Source organism: Archocentrus centrarchus, chromosome 19 (genome assembly GCF_007364275.1).
Source record: "Archocentrus centrarchus isolate MPI-CPG fArcCen1 chromosome 19, fArcCen1, whole genome shotgun sequence".
NCBI lineage: Eukaryota > Metazoa > Chordata > Actinopteri > Cichliformes > Cichlidae > Archocentrus > Archocentrus centrarchus.
The window spans coordinates 27210614-27238590 of record NC_044364.1 but is presented as its reverse complement, the minus strand read 5'-3'; the positions used below and the strand labels follow the sequence as shown (position 1 = coordinate 27238590).

Here is a 27977-nt window from a genome sequence, read left to right as displayed (position 1 = left end):
ATTGTCTACTCCCCAAAACCATAAAACCAACTTTATGGACCTCACGTGACTTTTCACAGTCTGTAAGTAATATAGGTCTATACAATCTTTGGTAAGGGGGATTTTTACCAACTTCAGCCTTGCCTATATACCTGTAAAGACAAAGCTTTACTCTTTTTTTTAGGGGGGATTTTATCAGCAACATATTTTCCTACATGGCAAACATCTCGCTGCTGAGAGGTAAGTTTTAAAAAGTCTTCTTTTTCACTCCGTCTGCGCCAAAAAAATGCGTCAAAATTGGCCTGCAATATCGCCGTTTGTCTCACATTTTAACAAATCTCGCAGGTTAATCATTATTAACTTTCATTTGGCTGAAAAGCAGCCACAAAAAAGTTGTTGCGCAGCTCCACTTTGATGCGTAAAAACCCTCAAATATGACCTGGCTTTTTTTTAATTAGAGAAAAAAAAAATCTGTATTTATTCTAATTGATAATTCAGTCGAGACACGTTCAAAGCAATTGAGAGAAACTTTATTTTGAAGCGCTATGAGTTCACTTACAAATACAAAAAGCTTATTGGCGAAAAAAAGCTTACATCACTGCCTATCCACAGAATAACCCTTTGCACTAAAAATTTATCACATTGACAGGTTGAATACATTTGCATTGCTCATAATTAGTCCTAAACATATAATAATAATAATAATTATAATTATAATAATAATAATTATTATAATAATAACAGATGCACAAAATATCCTAGAGCTACACATTGGCTTGAAAGTTTATGAATCTTGGCCACAAGTTAACCATCAAAAATAGCAGTAAAAGTTACACTAAAGCGCTTTGAATGGCCCCCGGAATACATTACATTCAATGAAGAGCAGCACGTGGTTTGGAAACTTCTTCTTTTTCTTTTCTTTTTTGTGTGTTTACTGTACAATGAATTTACTCCTGTCAGACCGCGGAGAAGTTACAATAAAGAGCTCAAGTTTAAACACCTTCAAGAGAAAGACAGAAAGACGGAGTGGGGGGGAGGAGGAGGAAAGAGAGAGCAAAGATGGACAAACACCCCCCCCCCCACCTCCCCCACTCCAAGTCATATTTACATCTTATTTTCCACATCTAAGCTACAACAACAGAGAACTTAAAAAAAAGAGAGGCATGTTTAAGACCACAGAATACTTCTTTTTCTATCACAACGGCATGCTGGAAGGTGCTGCGCTTTAAATAGCTTTACAGTACTCATGGATTCGCTTTTTTTTTCTTCACCCTTTTTTTAAAATTATGTTATTTTATTTTTTTTGTTTGTTTTTTTAATCTCCACCAAAAAGTTATTCAGTTGTGGAAGGCGCTCCCTCCCGTTACGAGACTCATGCTTTTCAGTTTATTGTCCTTCTTCCACTTCATCCTGCGGTTCTGAAACCAGATTTTGATCTGTCTTTCGGAAAGACACAGGGCGTGGGCTATCTCTATCCTCCGCCGTCTGGTTAGGTACCTATTGAAGTGAAACTCTTTCTCCAGCTCTAGCGTCTGGTAGCGGGTGTACGCAGTTCGGGCCCTTTTCCCATCAGGTCCAGTCATATCTACAATTTTACAGAAAATCCAAAAAAATTAGCAACTGCACTGCAAACCAACAACTACACTTTCTTTTATTTTCTTTTTCTTTGTGTGTGTGTGTGTGGGTGTGCGGGGGCTTTTCACTATGAATTAATGGACAGAGAGGGGGGTCACACAGCATGAAATGGGCAGATGCAGGGAGGAAGCATGCAACCGACACGACACATCACAACACTCAGCCTTTTCTATCGCCTTCCTCATCTCCCTCTGTAGCTCTGGGCCAGCACATTAAATCCACATTTCACTACCCCATCATCTCCTCTCGGGCTTCGGCGGCATTTAAAGCAAACAGTCCCACAAAGATTCTGCAAATACTGCCCCTTTCTCCAGCCATCCACACCAGCCTGCTCACTCATGCAACACTTGACAGATTTATGGCACACCGTCAGCATGACAGCCTTCAAAACTAAATATTAAGAGAGGTGTAAATATACCATGGCTTATGTGCAGCTTCCGCATCCAGGGGAATATTTGTGGCGTTTGGCAATCATTTGATGTGGGAGTGGAGGAAGTGGCGTTGGGTTCCTGGTGCTGTTGCTGTTGTTGCTGCTGCTGCTGCTGCGCCCGAGGTGCCGTGCTGGAGCCGCCGCCGCCGCCGCCGCTGCTGTGCGCGCCTTCCTCGCTCTCGGAGGCGACGGTGGCGTCCTCTATCTCCGTGAAATGAGCGCTGTTGCTTTTGTTGAGACTGCTGCCGCCCGAGGTCGCGCTCCGGTCAGAGGGAGGAGAGGAGCTTTTTAGTTCCAGCGGCTCCCGGCTGGCTGTGGCGCACGACGGCGGTGGCGGCACCGGATCTGGAGATGAAAGCGAGCAGTTGGGTGTCTGTCTGTAGCGGGCGTCCGCCCCAAATCCCCGGGCATCCTCCCTCACGGCCCCGAAGTGGCCGCCGGTGTTGGTGCGGTTCACGGTTAGGTCCATGCCATTGTAGTTGTAGCCGAAAGACCCGGAGTGCATGGTGCCAGGGTCTCTGAAGGAGCCGCTCACAGCGCCGTTAGTCCCATAATTTAGTAACTGATAGTCGGAGCCATTTGGATAGCGCCCTGAGAACGAGTTTACAAAGTAAGAGCTCATTTGCTTGGATTTTTAAAGCCTCGATTTGTAGATCTTTGTCGCTATAATCCTGTGTGCTTGCACGATTTATGGATGCAATCATGAATTATAAGCAATGAAGCCCTACTGTACTTTGCCAGGTATGCGGCCAAATATGGGAGAGCGTTCGGGAATCACGTGCCTTTGTTGACCAGTCGTAAATCCTCACTGATGACTTCAAGAGGTAATTCATGCTCCATGGTTACAAATGATGACGAAATAATGGTCGTTAGGGCTCCAGTCAATGGTGCCTCCCCGCTGCGCCCCGAGAGCCGCGCAGGCAGAGAGCGCCATCTTCCGGACAGCTGCGGTAGCACCCCGCCGGGACGCGCTGTCAGGCCCCGGAGTCATCCATCATTTATGTAACGCTCATAATATAGGCCACAAAAGGCTCAGGTAGCACATAACACAGAGTTCCCAGCCACGCTGCTTAAGTTGAACCAGAAGGATTTCAAAGAGGGAATAATTTCAATTTTTACGTGCGTTTTATATATATATATATATATATATATATATATATATATATATATATATATATATATATATATATATATATATATATATATATATATATATATATATATATATTACACTACTGCTCGTAGTAGTACTACTGCGAACACTAACACTAATAAGGATAAAAAAATCATAATAATAACAGACAGGCAGATTTTCCAATATACATCAAAAAGCCTTTATTTCTATGTACAATTTCCTAAACAAAATATTGCACACAATATCCAGATGTGCATCGAAGACAACAATAAATAACATGTAACATCTGTACAAATGTAATGGCACAAAACAAGCCTACAGACTATCACAGAGCGACCACAGCCACGGGAAGTACAGTCAGAGGACGAAACCCTCTTTAATGTCAAATAAAAACCAAAGAAAGAAACTCAGTAGGCCTCCACGATCATGAGGTAACAACAAGAACCAAACACTAAAAGTTATTTACATTTTGGCGGATTTTTTATTTGTTTGTTTATTTATTTTTGCATAGTCCCCTAAATAAAGTCACGAGCACACACAGGACAAACAAAGGAGGACCTGATTTCAACCTAATGCGGACACGGTCACCGTGCAGGTACTGGAGGAAACTCTACACGTCTCTAACATGTGATTTGGCAGCACTTTGTATCTACAAAGAAATAATACATTATTTTATTTCAGGAGTGTGCACATATACACACACACATGCCGTTTATTTTGTATTTTTTAAGTGTCCTTTTAGCTCTTTTTCTCCGCCTGTTCCTCCTCCTCGGGCGTTTTTGAGGGATTGAGGAGTTTGTTCTCCTTTTTCCACTTCATCCTGCGGTTCTGAAACCAGATTTTGATCTGTCTCTCCGTCAGGCACAGGGCGTGGGAGATCTCTATCCGGCGCCTCCTGGTCAGGTAGCGGTTAAAGTGGAACTCCTTCTCCAGCTCCAGAGTCTGGTAGCGGGTGTAGGTCTGTCGGCCCCTGCGGCCGCTGCTGCCAAACGGGCCTGCAATTAAAATGAAGTCATGTGTTAATAATTAAATGTTAAGTGCGCGAGTAAAATGCAGTCAGTATATGTAGTGGTGTATCTAATAAAATAAAATAAAAATAAAAAGCTAAAAATAAAATCTAATCACTTTGCGCCAAAAGTCCGAAAAAAAATCTATGTATATATTTGATATTTTCTCCTTTCTTTACGCATATATATATATATATATATATATATATATATATATATATATATATATATATATATATATATATATATATATATATATATATATATATGCCCCTAAAGAAAGCCTTTAAGCGTGCCAGTGACGCGCGTTACAGTAAGCTTTTCAGAAAAATGTCATTAATAGAGCGCAGTGTGTATAATAAATGGTGCATTGCTCCGCTTGTGGCATTTAAACCACGCCATACAGATGTGTAGTCAGAGACAGGCAGCACAAGGCTGAGTTTTTCTTTAATTTACTGTGAAATTAATATTTTGTGTTCATATTTTGGGCTTAAATTGTGTGATTTCTGCCAAAAACGCGTTAAAAAAATCAGAAAGAGGCCATGTGACGCGAGCTGAGAGCTCTTCAGTTGTAACTCGGGTGGTGAAGGCCCAGTGAGTGAGTGCGTGCGTGCGTGCGTTGTTGTGTGTGCGCGCGCGTGTGTGGTCGTGTATGCAACCCGTGCATGTGATGATGATGTAGTAGCCAAAGCCCTGAAGGCGCACGAATATCAGCGCGCAATCACTAAAAACACAAACTTTCCGCTCATCTATTTATCAGCGCGCTTTTCTGTTTTTGCAAAGATCGGAGGCTTTCCACACCTGGCAGGTAGCCTCTTTTTACCTCCAGGCTGCGTAACAGCCGCAGCACGCTGCAAACGTGCACTCTTGTGTACTCACCGGCGGAGCAGGCGTTCATCCTCTGCATCCACGGGTAGATGAGAGTGGACGACTTGTCGTCGATGCTGCTGCCCATGCTGACAGCTTGCTCCGGGCACTCCGCTTTGCGCTGCTGGTGCTCCTGAGTGACGAACAGCGGCTGGTCCTCGCGGCTCGAGAAAGCGCACGAGCCCTCCGCGTCCTTGTAGAAAGTCCCGACCGGGTTGTAGTCGCAAGGCGCTCCGCCACCGGCCCGGCCGTAGATGGCCGCGGCCGCTGCGCCCGTCTGCTGGTAGTAAGACGCTGGGTAAACCTTCTCCTGCATATTGGCTGCTCCATATGTGGCTGCGTTGGAGTAGTGTCTTAACGGATCGGTGTATCCCGAGGAATAAAGCGGTATCTGACCCAGGAGAGAGTCCTGTCCTCCCGGCAGAGACACGGGAAAAGTTGAGTTAACAAAATAGGAACTCATTGGGTGGACAACGGGGTGTATATACTCCGGAGGAATATGATTTGTTGTCTTTTATAGTCCAAGTGGTTTTGCCATTACTTTATCGGAGATTTGGTTTTTGCTGAAAGGGGGGGTTGTGAGGTGCCACTGAATACAGAGGGGAAGTGTACCATCTGATCAACCTCTGGCCAATCACCGCCGTCTGTGCTTGCACTATTGCACCCATGGGGGGCTCTTGTTGCGCGCAGGAGTCCCCGGTGAATCGAAATGAAGCGCTCGCGATTGTCGGTCTTTGCGCACGCTCACGCACACGCTCACACAGATGCGAAGACTCACATAAATATATTTATACTTGAAAGAAAAAAAAAACCTAAATATAACTCCTGCTTCATGCAATGCACCCCCCTCTCTCCCACTCTCTCACACACAAACACATGGTGTAAAAAGCAAAAACATGACACTGAAGCGCCAAACACTTCCCATTTACGCACAGCCTGAGCCCCACTCAGCGTCTAACCTTCACTCCCATCTTATTGAATAATTTACCAAAGCCAGCAAACACTGGAATAAAATCCACACTGAATGCTGCTGCCAGAAAATCCTTAAAATGAGCATTAATTGAGCCATATGGACGCAGAAACACTGCGTCAGTGATGCATATATTTCACTCTTTAAAGGTGAGACCTCATCCTGATTCAACTCTGACTGACTCAAGTCCACGAAGACGTGCAGAGAGCAGCAGGGAGGACACGCGCCGGCACACAGGATCATCATCATCACCATCATCATCATCATCATCACGTTAACATACCATGATGAAGTGGACAACAATTTCACACTTAGAAAAAAAAAAAACTGGTAAGTATGAAGCTATGAAAGAAGTCTCAGATTTTTTTTCTTTGTTCCCACCCATTAATATCTGTATTTATGATCAAATAAGCAGGGAAATTAATGTGACTGATGGTAGTTTTCAGTATTTTTATTCTCTATAAATCAGTGAAGTCGTATTGATTGATTGTTGTGATTAATAAACTCCCAATTTTGCGTTTGATTCTGCAGTTAAAGCGCTTTCCAACAGGATTTCGTGCAAAAAAGAAAGAAAATGCATTCATTATAAACTATTTTCTTTTTTTTCAGTAAGAGTTTACATTTGAAAAAGGCCAATAGCTCTAAATAAAAGTCAAATAAAAATCAAAAATTTAAAGTATACTGATGTGATTATAAAACACATAAATATTGTTAGGGCTTCACAGAGAAAATTAAGCAAGAATAAATACTCCTGTTGTCTTTGATTTTGAGCTTTTCACGCACAGATTTTCTGTTTCCATAATATCTGCTTCGAAAACATTCGTATTTTAAAACTTAGATTAAAAAAAATATATTAATCTTTAGCTGGAGAGGCGCCTCTCCGCCAGGCCGCAACCCTGCAGCCGACGACAGGCGCTGGACATTTGGAGACAGACTGAGCATCAACAACGACGCAATCCCGTATTTTTGTGTCAGGTTGTGGCCCTGGATATAAACCCGCAGCCTCAAACAAGACGCAGAACGGCGCTGCAGAGGCGCCGGAAATGGAAAATAAAGCAATAAAACGGAGCAGTGGTGATTATTGACTCCGTATTTTGTGCAAAATCAGCATCAGGAAGCATCAGAGCGAATATTAGTTTAAAACCACATCAGAAATGATGGGGAAAAAAAAAACAGACAGGCGGAAAGGATCATAGAGGACGCTGCGCAATATCAACAGGGAAAGACTTTTTCCAGAGCAAAAGCAAAAAAGGAATTGCAAAACCTGAATAAATTCATCAGAAGAGGAAAAGTAGAAAGTCTGAGGGTTTTTTTTTTTTTTTTTTAGGGAAACATGACTCAGCTGTAGAATAGGCCCTGTAATATCATCACCATCATCATCATCATCATCAAAATCAAGTGTGCCTGGCCTACAACCACCTGATTATATAACAGCGGTCTCCAGCAGGCCTCAGACTGGGAAAAAGAGACGATTTTCAAGAGATTTTCAGGAAAAGATTTTGGATGTGAAGGCGCTGCAGCATCTCAGGGGTTAAACTGAGAGGGCAGCAACTGGCAGCAGCGTAAGCGGAAAATAAGATATTTTGGAGGGGATCATTTTCCGATCTTAAAGACAGATTTTCCCATTTTCAGTATTGTAAACATCAGGCCTACAGTGACAGTCCAGCAGCAGCAGCAGCTGAATCAGAAACATGGTGCCCTTACCTTTGTTGATAATCCGTCATTCCCAGTGTGGATGCCACTCCGCAGCAGCTCCTTTTCGCTTCCTGTCAGCCATTTCCCCCCCACACATACATACACACACACAAAAAAACCCCACTTTGCTTAAGTGATTTCATGAAAGTAATCCCACTATTCCAAGAGTATGCTGATCCTTCATTTTCACGAACATAAAGCCACATTAACGAGGCGCGCACGGCGCAGGGTTTGCGCAGAGCCTCCATCGCCTACTTTTTTTTAGGGAGGGGGGGAATTACGCACATAACAGCGGCAGGCTCCTCTTAACACTCCACACGCGTATTGCACACGCAAAGAGCCCAGAAAAAGGTTGTGTTAGTACTGTTAAGTGAACGAGCGGTTGGAAAACAGCAGCTGCAATATAACCTCATGGGAAATAAGTTCCCATTGCTGCTGTCCACATGACCCCTCAGCAACCAATCCCCGAGCCAGGCGAGTCGTAAACTTCAAAGGCAAAGTTGTAAATTTTCATAAACAGCGGCCGTTTTTGTGCTTCGGACGCGCTTTCTCATCGCCATCTTTATTTTCTCCAAAGAATGAAATGTTTAAATTTTGCGTGAAAGGGGAAACGTGGAGATGTGAGGGTGTTCTGTGGGAAAAGGCGCGCTCCAGGTTCTGGTCTGTAAAAGGTTTGTAGCGTCTCATTGATCTCTAACCACGGCTGTGGTGTTATTCACATATTCAAGAATTCAAAGCAAATAACAGGAAGCGAATCTGGCTCCAAGCCCTCCTCCTGCGTTTCCTTAAATTCGTCAACCTTTCAGCAAAAATAATCCTGTAATCTCCAAACCTCAGACGAGGCCTTTTTTTCTAAAATCAAAAGGTTTCAGGCGTGAAGATTATTTGCATTAAGACCATTATAATCTCTCTAAATGTGGGGAAATTCCTTCAGACCAATTTGGTCAGAGATGAGAATGAGCGTAACTGCCATCCTGAGGCGGATTTTAAGGTCAGAAAAACTTGAAACAGCCCAACTTCTCAAAGATTTGCAGAGCAGGGCCTTAAAAAAGTAATCATCCTTCTTCTTGTTGTTTCTAATGAGTCATTTCCGTTTCGGTTTGTTTAAAAAGCCCGTTTTTGTAGTCGGAATTCTCAAAGAGGATTTCCGACATTTATAGACGCAATAAAACCATAAATTCCTGAAATACAAAACATTCTTCCTTTCGCTTTGATTTTCCCCTCAAAGTCCAACGGAATGATGCGTTTTCCTTAAAATGTAAGTTTGGATTTAAAAAAAAAAAATCAAAGTTTTAATTGCATTAAGTCTAAAAACCGTCTTCTTTTAGGCCCGTGTTTTATGCCTCTATTAGCTCTTAAATTTAATTCACAGATTTTACATAAAAAAACAAATAAATATGTTAATAATGAGAAAAATTCATCTGTAGGCCCGCGAGGAGCCTCCGAAAACCAGGTTCAGACGCTTTATAATGAAGTGGACACCAAATGTTATATTTATCACTTTAAAAAAAAAAATCCTCACATTTATAAATAATATCCAAATATTTTCAGAGCTTATTGGAGCTTTTTTTTGTTGTTGTTGTTGCTGTTTATTTCTGTCAGCCATCTAAAAAAAAAAAAAAAAAAAAAAAAAAAAAAAAAAAAAAAAAAAAAAGAAGGAAAAAAAGAAAGAAAAGAAAGCAGATCCAGAGAAGCTGTAAAACTTTATGGCCTCTTCACTGAGACTAAAAACCTTCGTGAGGAGAGGAGGTGATCATCGTCAAGAAAGAATTTAGATCCATTTAGAAGAAAAAGAAAAAATGTTTTAAAATACAACCATAAAAGAATATTTATTAATTAAAACGTTTTTTTTTGTTTTTTTGCAGAAAGTGAGCATTGAGATGATGAAACTAAATCACCTGGAAAAAAAATATGACATTTTATTTGGTGCAAATAAAGTTATTATTAATACTTGACTGCACGCACGAGGAGCAGCAGCTTTTATTCTTAATGTCCCCAGTGTGAAGATTCTCAAACTAAATTTAATATTAAATGATGAAACTTTAATAGTCACATTCAGTTTAGCTGAGCCAGTTTATGTTCATAAAATCAGTGAGTTCATTTTTTTTCTTTCAGAGTAAAAGATTTAACATGTTAACTCAGCATGCTTTTATTTTGGCACTCTGAAATAATTCATCCTCAGTGCTAAATATTAACTATATATGTCGGATTTATGCATCAGATTAGATTTAATGTATTAATCTGAACGCACAGACTCATAAAAAAAAGCTGTGATGTTGTGTGTGTGCTGGAGGTCATTCAGTGCACAAACATGAGAAGTCCAACAAAGGCATGCTGCATGTCTGCATTTTCTCCCTTTAAGGCTCTTTATCTAAAAATGATTTTCTATCTGAAGCAGCTTCAGTGTGAGATCAGAGCAGCAGGTCTGAACTTCCACGTCCTGCTCGGAGGGGCTTCAAGAGGTCGGCGGTCCCGGTGCCCTCACTGCCCGTTACTATGCTGGGTGGCTCTGTGAGGGAAGCCCGGCCTCTTGAGCAGCGGGACGCACGTGGATATGACGAGCAGGCTCTGCAGGGCGTCGGGGTCGCGGAACACGTTGGTGCACCGTGGGCCTCCTTTGGGGATGCAGTTTAAGAACGGGATGTAGGGACGGGACCGGGTGTCGGTGGAGAAGCTGCTCCTGCTGTCCTGACTGACGGCCGGAGAGCTGCTGACTGAAAACAGAGAGAAGGAGCAACAGGAAGTGTGTGAGAAATTAAAAACAGGAAAACAGAGGGGTCAGTATCAGTAAGAAAAACTCTATAAATGCCATTGCCACTTCCACCAGAGCCCTTTGTGTTTTCTGATGTTTTTAATTATGTGTGTGAGGAAATGATTGCAAATGAATATAAACAGTGAAATAATGTCAGCAGATTTTTCTTTATCAGCACAGCCTGATTATTTATAAACATGTAAAAAAAAAAAAATGGACCCAGCAAAAGAATGTGTTAATATTTTCTAAGCCAAATGGTCATTTTTATGTGGCATTTAAATACTTTTCCCATGTATTTTAATTTGATGTTTTTTTTCTGTGATTAAAAATGCATTTCTACATTTTCTCCAAGTTATGTTTTAGAAAATCGAAAACAGCAGGCAGGGAATAAACAGTAAATTCAGTTTAATTCATGCAGCAGCAGTCATACTAAAGGCTCTTTATATTCAGTAAACTGAAAATGTAGCAGCTGGATATTGATGCTGCAGCTGACAGAAAAGCCTGCAGAAGCTGGCTGTCAACCAGAGACACACGTTACCTCTCTGTGGCCGACCTCAACTCTCAGCATGTTTACCTGTCCAGGACGCCTGCTGGGGGCTGACGATCCGGCGTGGTTCTCCCACTCTGCTGTGGCTCGTGGGTTTGTACCGCAGGCGGACGGGCTCGCCGTTCAGGCGGCTGCGGTCTACCACGGGCCTGAGAAAATGCTGCTGAGTCACGAGGGAGTCGAGCTGCTGCAAACAGCCATAAAATGATGTCGTTTCAGTTCTGTGCCATAATTACCACTGAAGCTTATGAACTGTTAATCCACTTCATCCTCCTCTGATAATTATTTTGGGCTGTTTATTCAAACAGCTGCTGAATCTCTGCTGAATTTCTTCACTTTCACCGGTGAAATTATAACATGTACCAACAGGCTGAGCCGGGAAAACGTTTCTCTGACACACAATCCAGAGAAAGCCTGGGTAACACTGCCTGCTACAAGCACACACACCAACTTGTTGATCAAAAGAAAATTAAATGCCAAGTATTTTAATCAAATAATATTTTCACTCTTCAGGCTGCTCATAAATGATAATTTGCTGTTTTTTAATCACATATTATAATAAACTAAAAGTCTTCTTTTAACATGTTTATAGACTGATCTCAGCATGTTTACTTTAATAAATTTAAATACATAAGTCACAAAAAATGTCTTTTTTCTTTAATTTTCCATCAAGATTTTGAAAGAAGAAGTTTAATCAATAATTAAAGCTGAAATAACAGACTTGATTTTATATTATTTTTAAAGAGGCAGGGCAGCTGACATGATTAATTTCTTTGGTTAATGAGCACTGATTAAAAACAGAAAAGCTGTGTCTGTATACCTGCTCAGGTGCCTCCTGCTGTTTTGTCCTTTGAGAAAAATGCATCAGTGAATCCAGCTGAAATTTAAAAAAAAAAAAAATTATGGTGACTGGAAGTTAATATTTATAATAAATAAGAAATATGGTTTGTGTTGCATTAACTAGCGGTCAGGTCTTACCTTCTTGTGCTGCCTCTGATGGTTTCTCAACTGGTAGGAGAAGCAGCCATGCACGCCCCCTCCCTCTCCGTGGCCCTGCAGCAGCTGCTGGATCTGGTTCACCACCCCCAGGTCCTGCACTAGTTTCTTCCTCTGGAACAGCACGCTGAGCTGTTCACGTTTATCTATTAATGCCACTTTTTTCTCCTCCTCTTTCTCCTCCACCACCTCCTCCTCCTCCTCCTCCTCATCCGGATGCTCCTCCGCCTCTTCTTCGACCTCTGCAGACTCTGGAGCTGCTGATGGGCTGGACACAGGAGGCTACGGCAAAAAAAGAACATTTAATTCAATTTGTTTTTATTGCTTCGATGTATATGTTGCGCTGGAAAAATATATGAGCAGTTACTGTGACAGAATATCATTGATTTCCTGTATTGCAAATAAAATATCTTTATATGACAATGTGTAAAAATATATAATCAGGAATATTATTCTAGATAATTCAAACTCCACTTTGAAGGACCTGACAGAGCAAAAGCAATTCATCACGGGGAAACGCTGCGTGTCTCCCTCTTGTGGTTTCATGTGGGTACTGCATCTTCAAACAGCGCCTCACCGGTGCTGGGTTGCGGTTAGAAATGGGGGTCGGCACTGACACCCTTCTTGGTTTGACTCCTTCCCCAGCAGTCTCCCCCTGCGAGTCTCTCCTCCGGCCTTTGTTCTGGTACCGCTCCTTCTGCTCCTGCTTCAGACGCAGCACCTGCAGTTGTTGCCTAAAAACATTAAAAAATAAAAGCTCCTTCTATAGAATCACCAGTCAAATCTGATAATTCACCCTCCGATTTCACTTATAACTGTATTAGTATTAGCTGATAAACTGATTTTGTCTGCTTCTTGCTCTGTTTTCTCTACACTTTAGTTTATTTCGGTAATGGTTTCTTTGTCTCCAGTTGATTTGCTTTCTTTGTTTTCCCCTCCTTTCTGATTTCCTGCCCACCCTCATTAGTTTTACTTGTGTTCAATCAGCCCTGTATGTAAATAATGTCTCTCTGACCTGTCAGCTGTTCCTGCTGCTTCTTAAATAGCTTTTTGGACTTTTAGGCTACTTTTTAGGTGGAATCGGCCATTTAAGTCTGGCTTTTTGCATCTTCATCCTGCTTCTGTGTTTCATGTAAGGCCAAGATTCAGAACACAAATGCATGACTCCAAAATCAGGCAGATAGTAATAAAAACAACCTTTAATTCATCCCATACAAACATAAAACATGAAGCTATAAACATAATTCAGAACAGGGAAGATGCTAAGACAGAGGGCACAGAGGTGCTGGGGGCTGACCGGGGGAAGAGGAAACAGGTGGCACAGCGAATGGACTCGTACTTACAGAGCGCCTTTCTACTCAGTTTTGGGCATTCAAAGCGTTTTCAACTACAAGTCTCATTCACCCAGTTACACACACATTTGTACATTTGTACATTCACACTCTGATGGATGGACTGGGGTAGCTTAGGATTCAGTATCGTGCTCAAGGACGCTCTGACAAGCCAGGGATCGAGCCACTAACCTTCTTGAGAAGACCCGCTTTACCACCTGAGCTACAGCTGCCCACCCCCAGGTGAACTTAACTAAGGTGAACTTAATTAAGACAATCAAAATTCAACATAAGGCACAGGAGACAACTGACTGCTAAAATAAAACCACAGACAAAAAACTCACAGGGAGACACAAAGGATGTTAAGGGAAGGACTAAACTCAACCAACTGCAACTGCATAAAACTAACCAGAGATCAGAAATATCATCCAGAAACAAACATGGAGCTAATCCTACTAATGATGAACAGAAACTAGAATTCTAAGGTAAACTGAAACCCACAGACCGTGGTGCTGTTGTACCAGAACAACGTTATAAAGACAAAATAAGACTCCAAATAAGTAAATAAGACCGCATGAAGCTGGCTGCTACCCAAAGACGATGGCATAAGACTCTATTAGAAAACTGAGAAGTCTGGATGAAAACAAGCGTGCAGCACGGGCAGAAAAGAGCAGATTTTAGTGCATCGCTATAAACAGACAGTCCTCAATGTGCTGATCACAGCGGAGAGCAGGATTGAACATGAAGCCAAAATGCTGGACAATCATAGCTGTCCAGAATCACTGCTATTTGATCAAACTGACATCTAAAGCGGGCTAATCAGACTTTAGTTCCAGGAAATGATGCGACATCCAGTTTTTCAAAGCAGACATGCAGGCCTTTTAATTTAATAATGTGAGAGTTACAGGCACATACAGCAGACTGTCATCGGCGTAGAAAAGGGAAATTTATTCCATGACTGAACATAATTTGGTGGCAGGATTACACACTATTAAATTGAGTTTCATTAGGACATGTTTAAATCATTCAATTTGTTCAATTATCCCGTAATGTTTGCACATATTAAATCACTCCAAGGCATGTCAGCATGTCCGGTTGAGTGCGATCACAATACCACAGAAGAAGTGGTCATGCAGTCATGAAACACCAAAAAGAAAGATTTTGTGCCGATGACGATAAAAATGTGACCATTTGTGTCCCAAACATGAACAAATATTTCCAAGGTACAATGCATAATGCCAACAGAGGTATAACGCCTCTGTTGGCATTATGCTGTATCCATCCACCCATTCACCTATTAGTTAACCACAGGTGTCTCATTTCTCATCATTGTGGGATGGTCCACCTCAGTCAGCCAAGATTGCCTGGTTAGCTCTTCTCTTTGCTTACATTTAAATGTGTCTAGTGTTTTATTAACAATCTTTTTTTAATGTATTTAAACCAGTGAGTGTTTGGCCATATTTATCAATCAAGCAACTTTTAAATTACTTATTTAAATTTTGAATAACTGTAAAAAGAAAAAATGACCAAAAATTTCCCATAACTCTTAAAATCCTCCAGCAAAAAATTCAAAACCATAAAATATTAAACTTTTTGTGATTTGGATGCTACAGAAACTAGATCCAGATTATTTAGCATTTTTTTCCTGATATATGATGTAAATAATCAATAAATAATCAAACATGAGGAGGAATAATGAATGAATGAGCAGTATTAACTGAAGTTCTGGTAATCAGTTCAAGCTTTTTGTGATCTTTGTGGTCTTTTTATGGTTAACATTACTGCATTTTTTTCACTGTGATATAAAGTTAAATAAAGTTTGTTCATTTACTTTTCCTTTAGTAAAGTCATGTAAACACTGTATAACTGTTTGGAGAAGTGGTATATAAATAAAGATCATTATTGCTAAGTGTGTGTATTTATGTGGAAACTGCTCTGATGCTCCCTTTGCTTTCTTCATTAGCTGACCTGCTTCTTTGTGTCTGTGCGGACTGACAGTGTGCTGCAGGTACCTGGCACACTCCTCTCTGGCCTTCGACGCTGTGGTCTCGTGGAAAAGCGAGCTGCTGTGTTTAAAGTACTTGTCGTATTTCTCCCCTCCCTCTCTGGGATAAATCCTCTTGAAGCCTCCCAGGTGTTTGGCCTCATACCCCTCCATCTGCTTCACCGTGGCTGCCTGGCACTGACGCAGCTCCTCGGACCTGGCGATAAAAACACAAACAGAATCACTAACCTTCACTACAGATGTGTGTGCGTGACCTTGGGAAAACTTCACACCTTTTATGTTCAGTGTACCTGGCCTCTCTGGAGCGGTGTTGCTGCAGTCTTTCCTTCACCTTACGTCTCTCCTCTTTGGTAATCTTACGGCGATCGCAGGCGCCCAGGTTGATGAGAACCAGAGTGTCGTACAGTAAAGCGTCCTTCACCTCACGGTCCAGCTGGGAGTCAGTGGTAAAACTTGGGGAGTGATTCACCTGGACATAAATGGATTCAGAAACACAGTCCTGGTTTGGATGTTTTTTAGATTTAGACTAGGGGTGGGACTTTAACGCGTTAATTTCCCCATAATTAATTAATCGAAATTAACGCGTTAAAAATTTTAACGCATTTTAATCGCACTTTGCACCGTGGAACGTTTCTCAGTGCACGAGTTCCAGGCATACAGATTATATCGACGCACAATGTCCAAATTAGGGGCCGCATCCTGCGAAGGACCCGGCCCACGTCTTTCGCAGCCCACGAACACCACAAAGGCCGGAAGTGAGCGGCTAGCCTTCATATCAGCTGCCGTCACCTCTGCGTAGCTCATGTCGCCTAGCAACCGTGAGTGTGAAGCACAGCTGTGTAAAAGCAGCTGGTTAAACGGAGAACGAACTTTTTCTCCTTTTTGTGGTTTAATTTTAAGTCTTTAATTCAAAATAAGCTGTTAAAACAAGCATAACACATTTCAACATCAAGGAATACAGCTGAGAGAATGATTAATTTCCAACTATAACAAGTGAGACATTAATGTTGAATAAAACTATCCAGTTACAGTATGATGCTTAACTTTAATTTCAGGAGTTTGCTTATTACAGGAGCACTTCCACCCTTCATTGGTCTGTGTAGTAGACTGGTGGGAAAATAAACAAGATTTTGAAGTTTAAGCTCATGTATATTGATTCATTCATCAACTAAACTTAAATTAATATTTCTCATGTCAAATATTGAAATGCGATTAAAATGCGATTAATTTCGATTAATTAATTACAAAGCTTGTAATTAATTCGATTAATTTTTTTAATCGAGTCCCACCCCTAATTTAGACATTATACAACAACAACAACAACAACAACAAAAGATTCCCTGCAAAACTTTAGGTCTTTAATCTTATTTAAACTCATGCTGTTGGGCCAAATAATCTTCAGACTCACCGAACCTGTTAAACTAATTTCCAGTGCGATATATTTATTCTTGTGCTGGACTTAGATGGTGTTTTCTAGGCTAAATCTGGCTGGCCTGTCATTGCCATTAATAAGACCTCTGTTTATGTCCAAATTTGGTTGAAATGTTAAGAGTCACATTTTCAGGATTCTTAGATTTGAGTACAAACTAATTGCATCCATTCACCAATTCAGGTTTATCCAGTTTTTGCTAATTCAAAGTGTGAAAGATCTCTAAAGCCGAAGCCTGACCTCATTATTTTAATCTATGTTTAATAGTGAACATCCACGACTGGAACAGCGTATATAAGCATATCTGAGCTCCACTTTAAACTTTAGTGAAGATCAAATATGACAGTTAAATATGAAATCTATGAGAAAGAATCGATCATCTGACACAAATAGAATAAAATAAATCAATAATAAAATAAATAATGGCTAATTGCACTAAAAAATAAAAGACAAAACACCAAAAGTCTCCTGCTAGAAGACCTGAGAGACTGCCCTGATTTGTAGCGTAAAGCATGTCCATGAATCAACAAGTTGCTGGTATCTTTGGTTTAATACATGTAGAATATTTCCATTTAGCTGAAATTTTAGTTAACACAATCAAGCTTCAATAAAGAGCAGAGCTAGCTCACAGACTATACACCGTCCTATTTTTCTAACCTTCAAGTGAAGAATCATACAGCAGGATTTCCAGAACATTAGAATGTGAAGTTGCATGAATAATAACCACAGCTGTGTTTGATATGAAGCGGTCTGTCACCTCCAGCACCCAGGGTTTGAGCCGGTGATCCAGCAGCACGTCGAAGCCTAGGATCTCAAAGCACGCGCTGCCAGTGGTGTGGCTGGGGAAACACGTTTGGTAGTTATGCTTGAGGATGGGATGGGCAGAGATCAGAGTCTTTATGATCACGTCCTCGATGTCGATCCAGATCTTCTCTGTGCTGCAGTTCATGGACTCCAGCAGCTTGTTCAGAGTGGACAGCTTTCTGAATGTAACACCAATAAACACAAAGTCTTTAAAGAGTGATTTACCGCGACGTGCACCATCTTCAGTATGAACAGGATTTACCGTTTGCTCCCAGAATCGTCGTCACGCACAAAGTTCTCGCTGTGCTTGTTGATGGAGTAGTTGGTGAGATGCATACACACATCATCCTAACAATAGAAAGACCAGCTTATTTACAAACAGGACCAGGGATAAAACAATGAATAAAATCAGAATCAAATAAAACATGATACAAACACAAAAAACTACTTAACTAAACATTTTAAGTATCATGTTAAATTCCTATCACTAAATTAGGGCTTTTATTTTAAAATCAGCCTGGTTAATGGGCCCTAGATAAGGGGGTCTATTTCTATTAGTCAGGCCTGGCCCCAGTTAGTCCTTCTTTACCACATTGCTGTGCGTTGGATCGCTGTACTTCGTGGTGCAGAAGCGAGCCAGTCCCTCCTTGAACATGAAAATGCTGAGCGGGTCACATGACGTCACCAGCACATAGATCCGCAGGTCAAACTTGAACCCGTCAATGATGAAAGGCTGACGGGAACATTGAAAAAGAAAACCTCAGACACTGCGTGCTTTTGTGGAGGTGTTTAATGTGTTGCATACGCTGGCGACTTACCCTGGAGACGTAAACCTGGCAGATCACATGTTCTCCAGGTTTGATGTCTTTACTGGACTTGGTGATGAAGATGCCTTTGCCTTGGCAACCGGTGTCAGGCTTACAGATAAATGTCTTGTGTTTTTTGGCCCTGGTGTAAGCATGGAAGTCACTGTAACTGCAGTGAGATAAAGAGGTTGAACAGAGATGAATGAACCTCGTTTTTAGAATGCCTAAATGTCAGCAGTATTTATTTAGGGGAAAAACTCATAGATCACAGATCTGTTACAGGGTGAGAAAGAATACCAGGGGCATTTGAAAAGGCTTGAAAAGATTTGGATCTTAAGACCGGCAGAAAAGCATGCTTTTGTTTTTTTTTGGATTTATGCACTATGGAATGAGACAAACAGTTTATCATTCAGTGTAATTATTTTGTCTTTGTTAGCTTTTTGTGTTTGTTTATGTTAAAAATTTGGTAAATACTGTATATTTTTGAAAAACCAGAGTGGAAAGCGCAGACTGACTCTGCAGGAAGGCACCATGTTCTGGGGAAGATGTTGTAGTCTTTGGGGAAAAGCTTGAGCATGCGGTTCATGTTTCTGGCCAGAGAATCTTTGCGGCAGATCTCATTCATCCCCGGGAAATGGTTTATTTTCTGCAAAGATAGATTTATAGGGCATTAGAAACATCTAACACACTGATCTAACAATAGTACACACTGATCCTCATCATGCAGTGCTCTGTGTTGCTGCTACTTTCACACATGCTGTTTGGAAGTGTCCAGAGGAAATCGGCAAAGAGCCCAGATCTTTGATCCACACTCCAAACTCCCCAAATTCCATCAGCAGAACACAGACAGTGTACAAGATGAAGAAAGCTCCATCGTTTAAATGCCTTAAACCTGAATCCTTCCTAACAGCCAGCAGGGAGTGACGACTCCTCGCTGCAAACAGACTTCAAGTTGAACAGAAGTCCTCGGCCTGACTTCAGATAACATTGACCAATGAGTTTATGGGCTCAATCAATATTTTCAAGTCTTAATGCATAAAACATTAAGTTCATTTTGTAAATTATAGTCATTATTACAACCACAAAAAGGGATAAAATAGGGTATGACCCCAAGTTATTAGCCCATGAGCATGCGGTGTCCTTGCTTTCTCCTAACATTTGGTTTCAAAACACCAACGTCCCAGTGAAAGACACCAGAGGACAACTCCAGACAGCTCATACTCGTGATGCACCAGGTCACAGGTGTTTGACGCCATTAGATTTAATGTTGGTTATTTGGTGTAAGACAGTCTCGGTGAGCTATCGCTCAATAGATAGATTACTCATCTTCTACATGTACATTCATCATAACTTCATGGATAAGGATATTATGAAAAATCTTATAGTTTGAGTTTTTCTGCCTGATTTACAAATATAATTAGATATTTAATTAGTATAATTACATCACGTGTCAATAATCTTTTCAGATGATGGCAGTAATGCAGGTGTGAGGGTGGATGGACTGAGATGAATACCTGGTAACGCTTCATGTCTTTAACACGGTCCAGAGACACAGAGCAGTCAGTCCAGAACAGCGTCCAGTCTTCGCCGTCCATCGCCTCTCTGAGGCCATATCTGTGAGCAGCTCGCCGCACTGTGACAGAACAAACATTAAGCATCATAACGGCGCTCGTAACAGCCCTAAGGCGTATTTTAAAAAGAGAAATTAAAGAACTATTTTTAATTATTACATTTTTAATAAAATACATGGAGTGATCCAAACTTTTGAAATTTGCCTTACTAGTCGGACTCGTACTGGTCATGTTTTATCACACTGTTATGAGATGTTTATTCTGTAATTGTTTATTGTTTTTGTATTGTGTTGAACAGTGAAAATAATGTGTTTGTAAAAAACAAAACAAACATTAAAAATAATTTATATTTCAAATACACTACAATGGACAAAAGCACGTGGACACCGATGTATGCAGATATCATGCACATACAGACGGTGGCGGTATAACCTTCCTCTACTCCTTTTGGTTTCAGATTTCCATCCAGTTTTGCAGTAATTGTCTTGCTTTGAATCCCTTTATTTTATTTTGTGCTTCTTTAAAAGTCCAAATTCTCTCCCCACGCAGCTGTCGCAGGTTCAGTTATTTACTTATTTTTTCCTGTTAAAATTTAAATAAAGTTTAAGGAAATGCACTGTTAAAAGAAATTTTAATTTAAGTTTAATAACTCCACAACTATTCCAAAGTCTGCAAGTAACTGTGGTAAATGTCCACAGTTACCAAATTATTTGTGATTATGATTTTTGCAGCCCTGTTCCTGGGTGACGAGGCCAAATCCTTCAGTACTGGTGGTTTCATCATGAAGCTGTTTATCTGCACTGGGAGACTGTCTCATGTCCAAACAGTACAGGTAGTTTGAAGTTCAACGACACTAGTCTATAATATCACCAGAATTTAGCACAAAGATTTCCATTTAAAGGGACCTATTATATCAATTTTCATCTCCATATTTTTATCACCAGGGCAGCTTTGCATGATTCACAATTCAAAATGACCCTCATTTATCTTATCCTCAGGCTTGGTGCAGCCCCTCAGTGAAACCTTTCAGCCATCATTGTTCTGACAGGTTTCCCCTCCTAAATATAAGATTTGAGGTTTCTGTGCTCACACTGAGAGCAGGAATATGAACATGAAACTGTTTAGAGCAATCTGAAACTTACCCTGACTTCATTATCTGAAATGTTTAATATGATCATACATCACTATAACACTGTATATACGATAGAGCGGCAGAGATCCACTTTAAGTGGAAAAAAGTGTTGTCCACATGCTTTTATCCATTTGACATCTGTAGTATCTGCATTCAATGTTGTCTCACTACAATGATCTGCAGTAAACAACTTAAAATTGGACATTTATGACTGAGAGATCTTTAGCCCAGACGTACCACTTTCATATTTGCAGTTGGTGAGGTTGATCCACAGTCATCTGAAAGAGAGGAAAGACAGAAAGAGGGACAGACATCTGCTTGGCTGCACAGTGCCTCATTTTGCTCATCTTCCTCTCCCAAACGATGAGGATAAGTGAGAAAAAGAAGCCTTACGAGCCTCCAGGACAAGTTATAGAATCATAACTGTCAGGGTGCTCAATGGTTAATATACCTGCAAAGGGAGATAACAGCGGAGGTACAGCCCCAGTTCTGAGGAAGCTGGGATGCTGTGAAAAATGTAAATAAAAACAGAGTGAAATGATTTGCAAATCTCATAACCACATATTTTATTCACAACAGAACACTACTGCGAAACAAATCAAACGTGTTATATCGATCTAAACACTCCCAATTAAAATAAACGACAAGCAGTTCAGCAAATGGGATAAATTATTATCGTGGTACATTTGGAAGGGAAAAAACCCTGAACAAGATTTCAAACTCTTATCCTGGCAAAGAGCAAGGCAGGATTTGCTCTATTTTGCTGCTACAACTCAAACTACAGTGAGATGGAGGGAAATTGAAGAGCACATTTCTGAGGATATTCCAGTTCAAGCACAGCTGGGTGATAAACGATTGATACTTAATTGGCTTGGATAACAAATGGATTAATTTATATATAGACATGGCTAAATATTATAACCACGTGTAGTTTACATGAAGAGATAAAGATTCTAAGATGTGCTCACATGATATTTATTTTGTCCCTAATACACTGTTGCCAAAAGTATTCACTCACCCATACAAATCATTGAATTCAGGTGTTCCAGTCACTTCCATGGCCACAGGTGTATAAACCAAGCACCTGGGCATGCAGACTGCATCTACAAACATTTGTAAAAGACTGGGACGCTCTCAGGAGCTCAGTGAATTTGTAGGGGTGCAGAGTGGAGCCATGTTAACAACCCATTAAATTTAGGCTTATATCTACTCAGGTCTTCAAGGTCCATTTTATGATTTATTGCTTGAAAACTGACAAAAAAACCCCCAAAAACTCATAACTTAGAAACTATGATTCTTGTGGTGTGGTGTGTATTGTCAATACATAGAAGATTTTAAAAAACATGTCACATTTGACCTCTGACCTCTCCTTTAAGGTCAAATAAGGACAAACTTTCATAAAATGTCTTTTTTATTATTATTTTTTGGCCTTTTGCAGCTTTATTTGATAATGCAGTGGAGAGAGACAGGAAAGTGGGAGGAGCGATGGAGGGAGGTCACACAGTAAATGGCGACTAGGTCGAGACTCAAACCTGCACCACCACGTGGCAAATGTGGTCGCCCGCTCAACCGCTGAGCCACCCTAGCACCCATAAAATGTCTTTTTATCTTTAAAACTGTGCTTAAAATTCTCCTATTTTTGTTTGTGTTGGCACAATTTATTTTATTATGACTTTGTCGTGTACATTACAGTAACAGGTTATGTAACAGTTTGAATCCACGTACAATGTTACTGAATACGTTTTTTTTTTTTTTTTTTGGTAAACAAGACAAACTTTTAAATGAGTTTGACAAAATGATGAAATGAATACTATACATGTACTATATCCACATAAATAAAAAAATAGAATAAAATAATTATACTCAGTATTATGTCAAGTGTATTAAAATGGGTTTCAACAGGGCAAATAACAAAAGCCTGGACTTTGCACTTGTTTTTGCTGCACTACAAATTTAAATTTAAGGACTGCTTCTTGTTTGATATTATGTACTGTAGATGATCACATAGTCAAAGTCTCAATTTCACGTTGATGGACATTATTCAGAAATTGTTCCACAATCTGTGGACACAGTTTTTGCAGATTAGTGAAGCTCTGCCCATCTTTACACCTGAGAAACTGCCTCTCTAAGATGCTCCTTTTATACCCAGTCACGTTACTGACCTGCTGCCAATTAACCTAATTAGTTGCAAAGTGTTCCTTCAGCTGTTTGTTTTTAGTACCACTTATGTTTCCAGCCTTTTGTTGACTCTATCCCAACTTTTTTTGAGAAATGTTGCTGAAATCAAATTCAAAATGAGCTAACATTTTCTTAAAATGATACATTTCTCAGTTTAAACATTTGATATGTTTTCATGTTCTATTGTGAATAAAATATGGGTTTATGAGATTTGCAGATACATTTTACACAGAATCCCAACTCTCGGGACTTGAGGTTGTACAAATGGAGGAGCTCCAGCAGTAAAGTACCTCTTCTGCTTTTCCTTCTCTGCTTGCTGAAGGGCCGCGGCATGCATCTGTAAGCTTCACTTTGGCTTTCGCTCTCCTCTCCTCCCTGCTGCTCACATTGTGTGTGTCAGTGTTTCTGTCTGGGCTGTCCAGAGGTAGACCCATCCTGAATGAGAAACATGTGCTCAGCTGACCTGCCAAAAAACCTCACGAGACAGTGACAAAATCCTTTGTTTTGAATGGGATGTGCCGTGCAGCCTCACACTGAAATTCAATCAAACAGAACAAAGTACACGCTGTAAGTGCATGCCTGGATTGTGTTTCTGTTTCCATCTCTCTCATCAGGCGAGTGCTCTGGCTGTCGGCACGCGTCACACGCTGCCATTCAAGGGTTATTGTGGCAGGAACGGATTGCAGAGAGTGGGTAATACTACAGCCACAGTGAGGGGAATGGATCCTAATGCTGAGGCTAAAGTGCAACACTTTTTACTTGAATTCTACCGTTTTTTTTTTATAAACAAACTATAAGCAACATCATGAAAAAAAAAATAAATGGACACAACTTAAAATATCTCAGTCTATTCATTCTTCAGATCTTGTCGTTCAGTGCTGAATTGACAGACTTATCTTTTATATTCTACAGTTTATCTCTTCAACAACATCCCCGCTACGGTCTCGAAGAACAAAACGCAGCACGTAGTACTGCTGGCCGTCTCGGTCGTCCTGCTGTCGATCATCACATTTTTTGACAGGAAAACTGTTGATGCTAAAAGCATTTTTATCAAATGATCACACTGAAGTGATATAAAAAAAACCTTTTAACTCCAAGAGTGTGGATTCTGTAATCAGATAAACAACACTAAAGCTATTTGTAATTCTATATAAGTAGCAGATATCACTGTTAAATCAGAAATATTAGAAAGATGAGAGATGCAGAGAATCCTGAACTGAAATCTATGTGGGAGAAGTAAAAGCAAAGATGGTGGATGGAAACATAATTAAATAATTTTAAAACTTACTTTGGATTATAACAACAATTTACTTTATTTATATACTACATTTAAAAGGGTTTACAAAATGGTTTGGAGAAAAGGCAAAAGCTGAATATTCAAAAGGTTTGATTTAAACTGACAGCTTAACATGAAATTCACACTCATGAAAAAAGTGCAAACCAGAACAAATAAACATGCATTAAACATTTGGCCTTTATCAGATAGTGAACAGTGAAGAGAGACGGAAAAGTGGGAATAAGGGAAGACACGCAGCAATCAGAAAGTCTGATACTCACAAAATATCAGACTGTTACCTGTTATCTCTGACTTGTTTTTGTTAAGAAAGCTAATGAAAAGAAACCCTTGCAATGCTGAACTTGCTCCATAGTACACGCCTCTGTTGTCTAATCAGTCCCCAGTACACAGTATACACAGTCGATTTAGTGTGGATCCTCTTTACACATGCTGGTGGCTTTGTGAGACTAAGCCAACAACCAGTAAGCCACACAGAGAAAATGCAGAGGTCTTAACTCAGGTTACTTGTGTTCTTTTCTGTAATCGTCTTTCTGCACTCTGACCTGAGCTCAGTCTCTGTCAAAGCAGCGTCTCAGCTGTTTGCCACTGTGTCCTGTCTGGTGTCTTATAGGGTGAAGGTGAGTTCAAGTGAACTCCTGTAATGACAGACAGAATACTGTGGGTTGGTGGTATTAATGAGGGACACCACAGGTACACAGTGGGAGGTTACGGTGCCAGGTAACAGCACTCGGATCCAATGATCTGGATAATCCCCACCCTGAACTATGAGCTTTACACTGGCTTGAGACAACCCCACTGACTTCAGCCTGGATACAGTTACAGACCCATGAAGGATTTCTCCGAGGTTCTCCCTCAGTGTGTGACAACAACAGGTACATAAATAACACCTTTGTACTTGCTGTCCTCAGCAAACAATGGGGTGCGTCAATACAGTGTAACTTTAACTCGTAACTGTCTCAATGCAACATTCAGTATCAGGCTAAACCTCTATATGCCACAGTAGCACTTACTAAAGGCCTGGAGCACTAAACACAGTGTTTAGTGGGGAGACACGTGTATGGTCTAAAGCCTGACATTAATGTAATTAAATGTAAAGGAGAAAATTATAGATAGAAAAAAAATGCTACAATTAAACTTAATATGACTTTTTTCATATATGAATACGTACAGTTAGGGATGCAACAAACATGCATCGTTCATGACAAATTTATATTTTTGACACTTTACACAAGACTGTTTACAATAACCCACTGCTGTACCACTGCACAAACATTCACTGCAACGTCCTCTATATGGCCTACCTCAACTGGTTCCTTCAGATAAGAAGGAGTAGCAGCTCTCCTCTGAGCCCCTCTCTGATTGACTGAGCTCCTGACCTCATCTCAAAACCCTTCGGTCACCATACAGGAATCTTGGTGGAAAAAAAAAATTAATCTTCTGCCTACATAATCTTTTTAGGCAGGAGATATCAGAATATGTAACTATAGAAAGTGAGAGAAGGGGTTATGGCTGAGCCTGGACACCCTTCAAAGGAAGCTCATTTCTGCAGCTTGTACTTTCAAACGTATTCTTTTGGTCATTACCTACAGCTCGTTCTGCCTTTTCTTTATCACATCACACCAGTATATGATCTGCATCACTACAGACGCTGTACCAGTCCATCTGTCAGTTTCCTGCTCTCTTCTCCCCTCGCTTGTGAACGGGACACTGAGATACTTAAACTCCTCTACCAGGAACAGCAACAGCAACTTCCTGACCCAGAGAGGACGCTCCATCCTTTTCTGCCTGAGGGCAAATTCACTCTCAGCCGTAAACCGCCCCAGTGAAAGCTGAAGATTGCTGCTCGATGAAACCAACAGAAAAACATCATCCACAAAAAGCAGACACGAGACTCTCCACCCTTTATGAACAGAATCGTTGAAGTATATTGTTGACAACACCCACTGGTAAGAAGTCTGAAAGTCCAAACCAAGCTTTTAACTGTGGTTCTACTAGGATCAATTAGCCCACAACAGCTACAGGACACGGAGAGGCATGCAACCAAATGCATTTTCCTACAGAACACATGCAGACTGGTTTAGCAAACATGCACTCAAATGTCCTCGAGAGAATAAAGACCTGGTCCAGTGTTCAAAAGCAGTGTCGAAAACTGCATTTTTCCTCCTGAATCTGAGGTTTGACCAACAGTCAGGTGATACTCTCCAGTACCCTAGCATAGACCTGAGGCTGAGGAGTGTGACCACCTCTTCTTAAAAAGGAGGACCACCACCCCAGTTTGCCAGTCCAAAGATTATCCAACATATCTCGAGATAATCTGTTCAGTTTTTGTCATTTCCAAAGGTGCAGATTGTGGTTCTGTTAAATTATACGTAATATTTAAATAATATTTAGGCTTTTAGGAATCAAAACCTGTTTTCAATTCTGTGTAGGTGTATCTAATAAACTGACAGCTCACCGGCGCCTCACAATCATCCCTTGATAAAGTTCTTACTCACCTGCACTGTTAAGCCTACATTGGTGAAGTCATCAATATTGGAAGATGTCCCCGTCCATCCGTCCACACCTCTTTGAATCAGGGATCTTGGCCTCAAGAGCTTCTTAAGACACTGTTACACTCCTCAACAGTCAAACCAGCGGTCACATCTCCGTGCCTCTGGAGGCCTTAAAAAACAAAAACAAACAGCAGATATGTATCATCAGCTCAGATTGACTTACACACTCAAGCAATGGATCTGGTGACCAATTAGAAACAGTGGGGACAAAAAAAAACAACAAAAAAACAATCCCTCTTGACAACATAGAGAGACCTCAGCAGGAGCAAGTGGAGAGGTATAATCCCTGATATTTGTTCGCTGAAACAGGAGAAGTGCTTTTCAGCACCTTAACTCTTTAAATTTAAATCTGTGCTGAAAAGAGCTGCAGCAGTGTGTGGTGTAAATGAACAGGTCGGATATCTTCCTCGCGAAGCTCAAACGAAGCACCTTCAGCCGGCTCTTGAAGACAGAAGAGAAACTGTAGGTCAAACATTTGGCAAAGAAGAATAAAAGTAGAAACAGGACACTGTATCTCACAGCTGACCAGTCTTAATTAGACAAAGCAGGGCTGGACAAAATCTGGTAAGGCTACAAGTTGGCACTGATCACACTCCTTGATTAATCAGTCAGTCAGCATTAATTAATAATCAGTTGACATCTTATACTCTTCCACACTCACTTATCTATGTCCTGCCTTTGTTATGATCCTTTAAAGATTAACTGCTGAGTTTCAAGCAGTTGAACCGATGAGCCGTGACTACATGTGTTCTTCCAAGTATTTAACTGATGTGTGTATGTGAGCCTCATGTGCAACTATAGTGTAATGCAGGGGTGTCAAACTGCTTTGTGTGTGTGCCTCATACAGCCCAATTTAGGG

General features: G+C 40.7%; 3 protein-coding genes and 1 long non-coding RNA gene across 8 annotated transcripts; 1 reads left to right on the top strand and 3 right to left on the bottom strand.

The window, feature by feature from the left end:
* Nucleotides 1-111: 111 nt before the first annotated feature.
* LOC115797807 (uncharacterized) lies at nucleotides 112-12411 on the top strand. 2 transcript variants are annotated; one of them, XR_004021454.1, is made up of 3 exons: nucleotides 112-219; nucleotides 6173-6353; nucleotides 10117-12411. It is a non-coding gene; the product is annotated as an uncharacterized LOC115797807 (long non-coding RNA). The 2 variants fall into 2 exon arrangements; XR_004021453.1 differs by having other exon boundaries at nucleotides 10114-12411.
* Nucleotides 494-2862, bottom strand: hoxb5b (homeobox B5b). The gene is made up of 2 exons (XM_030754313.1): nucleotides 2033-2862; nucleotides 494-1564 (listed from the first exon to the last, which is right to left on the bottom strand). The coding sequence occupies exons 1-2, from the start codon at nucleotides 2664-2666 to the stop codon at nucleotides 1317-1319; spliced, it is 882 nt and encodes a 293-aa protein (XP_030610173.1). The 5' UTR covers nucleotides 2667-2862; the 3' UTR covers nucleotides 494-1316.
* On the bottom strand, nucleotides 3382-5604 carry hoxb6b (homeobox B6b). The gene is made up of 2 exons (XM_030754315.1): nucleotides 5066-5604; nucleotides 3382-4174 (listed from the first exon to the last, which is right to left on the bottom strand). Exons 1-2 carry the CDS (start codon nucleotides 5514-5516, stop codon nucleotides 3918-3920), a joined length of 708 nt encoding a protein of 235 aa, XP_030610175.1. The 5' UTR covers nucleotides 5517-5604; the 3' UTR covers nucleotides 3382-3917.
* On the bottom strand, nucleotides 9600-27219 carry ttll6 (tubulin tyrosine ligase-like family, member 6). Of its 4 annotated transcripts, none has more exons than XM_030754310.1 (18): nucleotides 27062-27219; nucleotides 26150-26405; nucleotides 25868-25977; nucleotides 23560-23704; nucleotides 21329-21366; nucleotides 19903-20021; nucleotides 18919-19034; nucleotides 18401-18557; nucleotides 18172-18315; nucleotides 17845-17930; nucleotides 17536-17761; nucleotides 15640-15818; nucleotides 15357-15545; nucleotides 12498-12747; nucleotides 11996-12295; nucleotides 11838-11894; nucleotides 11045-11204; nucleotides 9600-10432 (listed from the first exon to the last, which is right to left on the bottom strand). In XM_030754310.1, the coding sequence occupies exons 4-18, from the start codon at nucleotides 23604-23606 to the stop codon at nucleotides 10200-10202; spliced, it is 2301 nt and encodes a 766-aa protein (XP_030610170.1). In that variant the 5' UTR covers nucleotides 23607-23704; nucleotides 25868-25977; nucleotides 26150-26405; nucleotides 27062-27219; the 3' UTR covers nucleotides 9600-10199. The 4 variants fall into 4 exon arrangements, with proteins under 4 accessions (XP_030610170.1, XP_030610169.1, XP_030610172.1 ...); XM_030754309.1 differs by having other exon boundaries at nucleotides 9603-10432; nucleotides 18904-19034; XM_030754312.1 differs by lacking the exons at nucleotides 25868-25977; nucleotides 26150-26405 and adding an exon at nucleotides 21543-21597 and having other exon boundaries at nucleotides 9603-10432; nucleotides 18904-19034; nucleotides 21329-21369.
* Nucleotides 27220-27977: the final 758 nt, after the last annotated feature.

Bases quoted from the DNA above. Each gene is read 5' to 3' on its own strand.
- ttll6 (XM_030754309.1), bottom strand. From the start codon at position 23,606: ATGCATGCCGCGGCCCTTCAGCAAGCAGAGAAGGAAAAGCAGAAGAG. The intron at 20,022-21,328 runs GTACGTCTGGGC...GTTCTGTCACAG, and splicing joins CAACTGCAAATATGAAAGTG to TGCGGCGAGCTGCTCACAGA. The intron at 17,931-18,171 runs GTAAAGAAGGAC...TTCTATTGTTAG, and splicing joins ATCCAACGCACAGCAATGTG to GATGATGTGTGTATGCATCT.
- hoxb6b (XM_030754315.1), bottom strand. From the start codon at position 5,516: ATGAGTTCCTATTTTGTTAACTCAACTTTTCCCGTGTCTCTGCCGGGA. The intron at 4,175-5,065 runs GTGAGTACACAA...TTTTAATTGCAG, and splicing joins GATGAACGCCTGCTCCGCCG to GCCCGTTTGGCAGCAGCGGC.
- hoxb5b (XM_030754313.1), bottom strand. From the start codon at position 2,666: ATGAGCTCTTACTTTGTAAACTCGTTCTCAGGGCGCTATCCAAATGGC. The intron at 1,565-2,032 runs GTATATTTACAC...GTAAAATTGTAG, and splicing joins GAAGCTGCACATAAGCCATG to ATATGACTGGACCTGATGGG.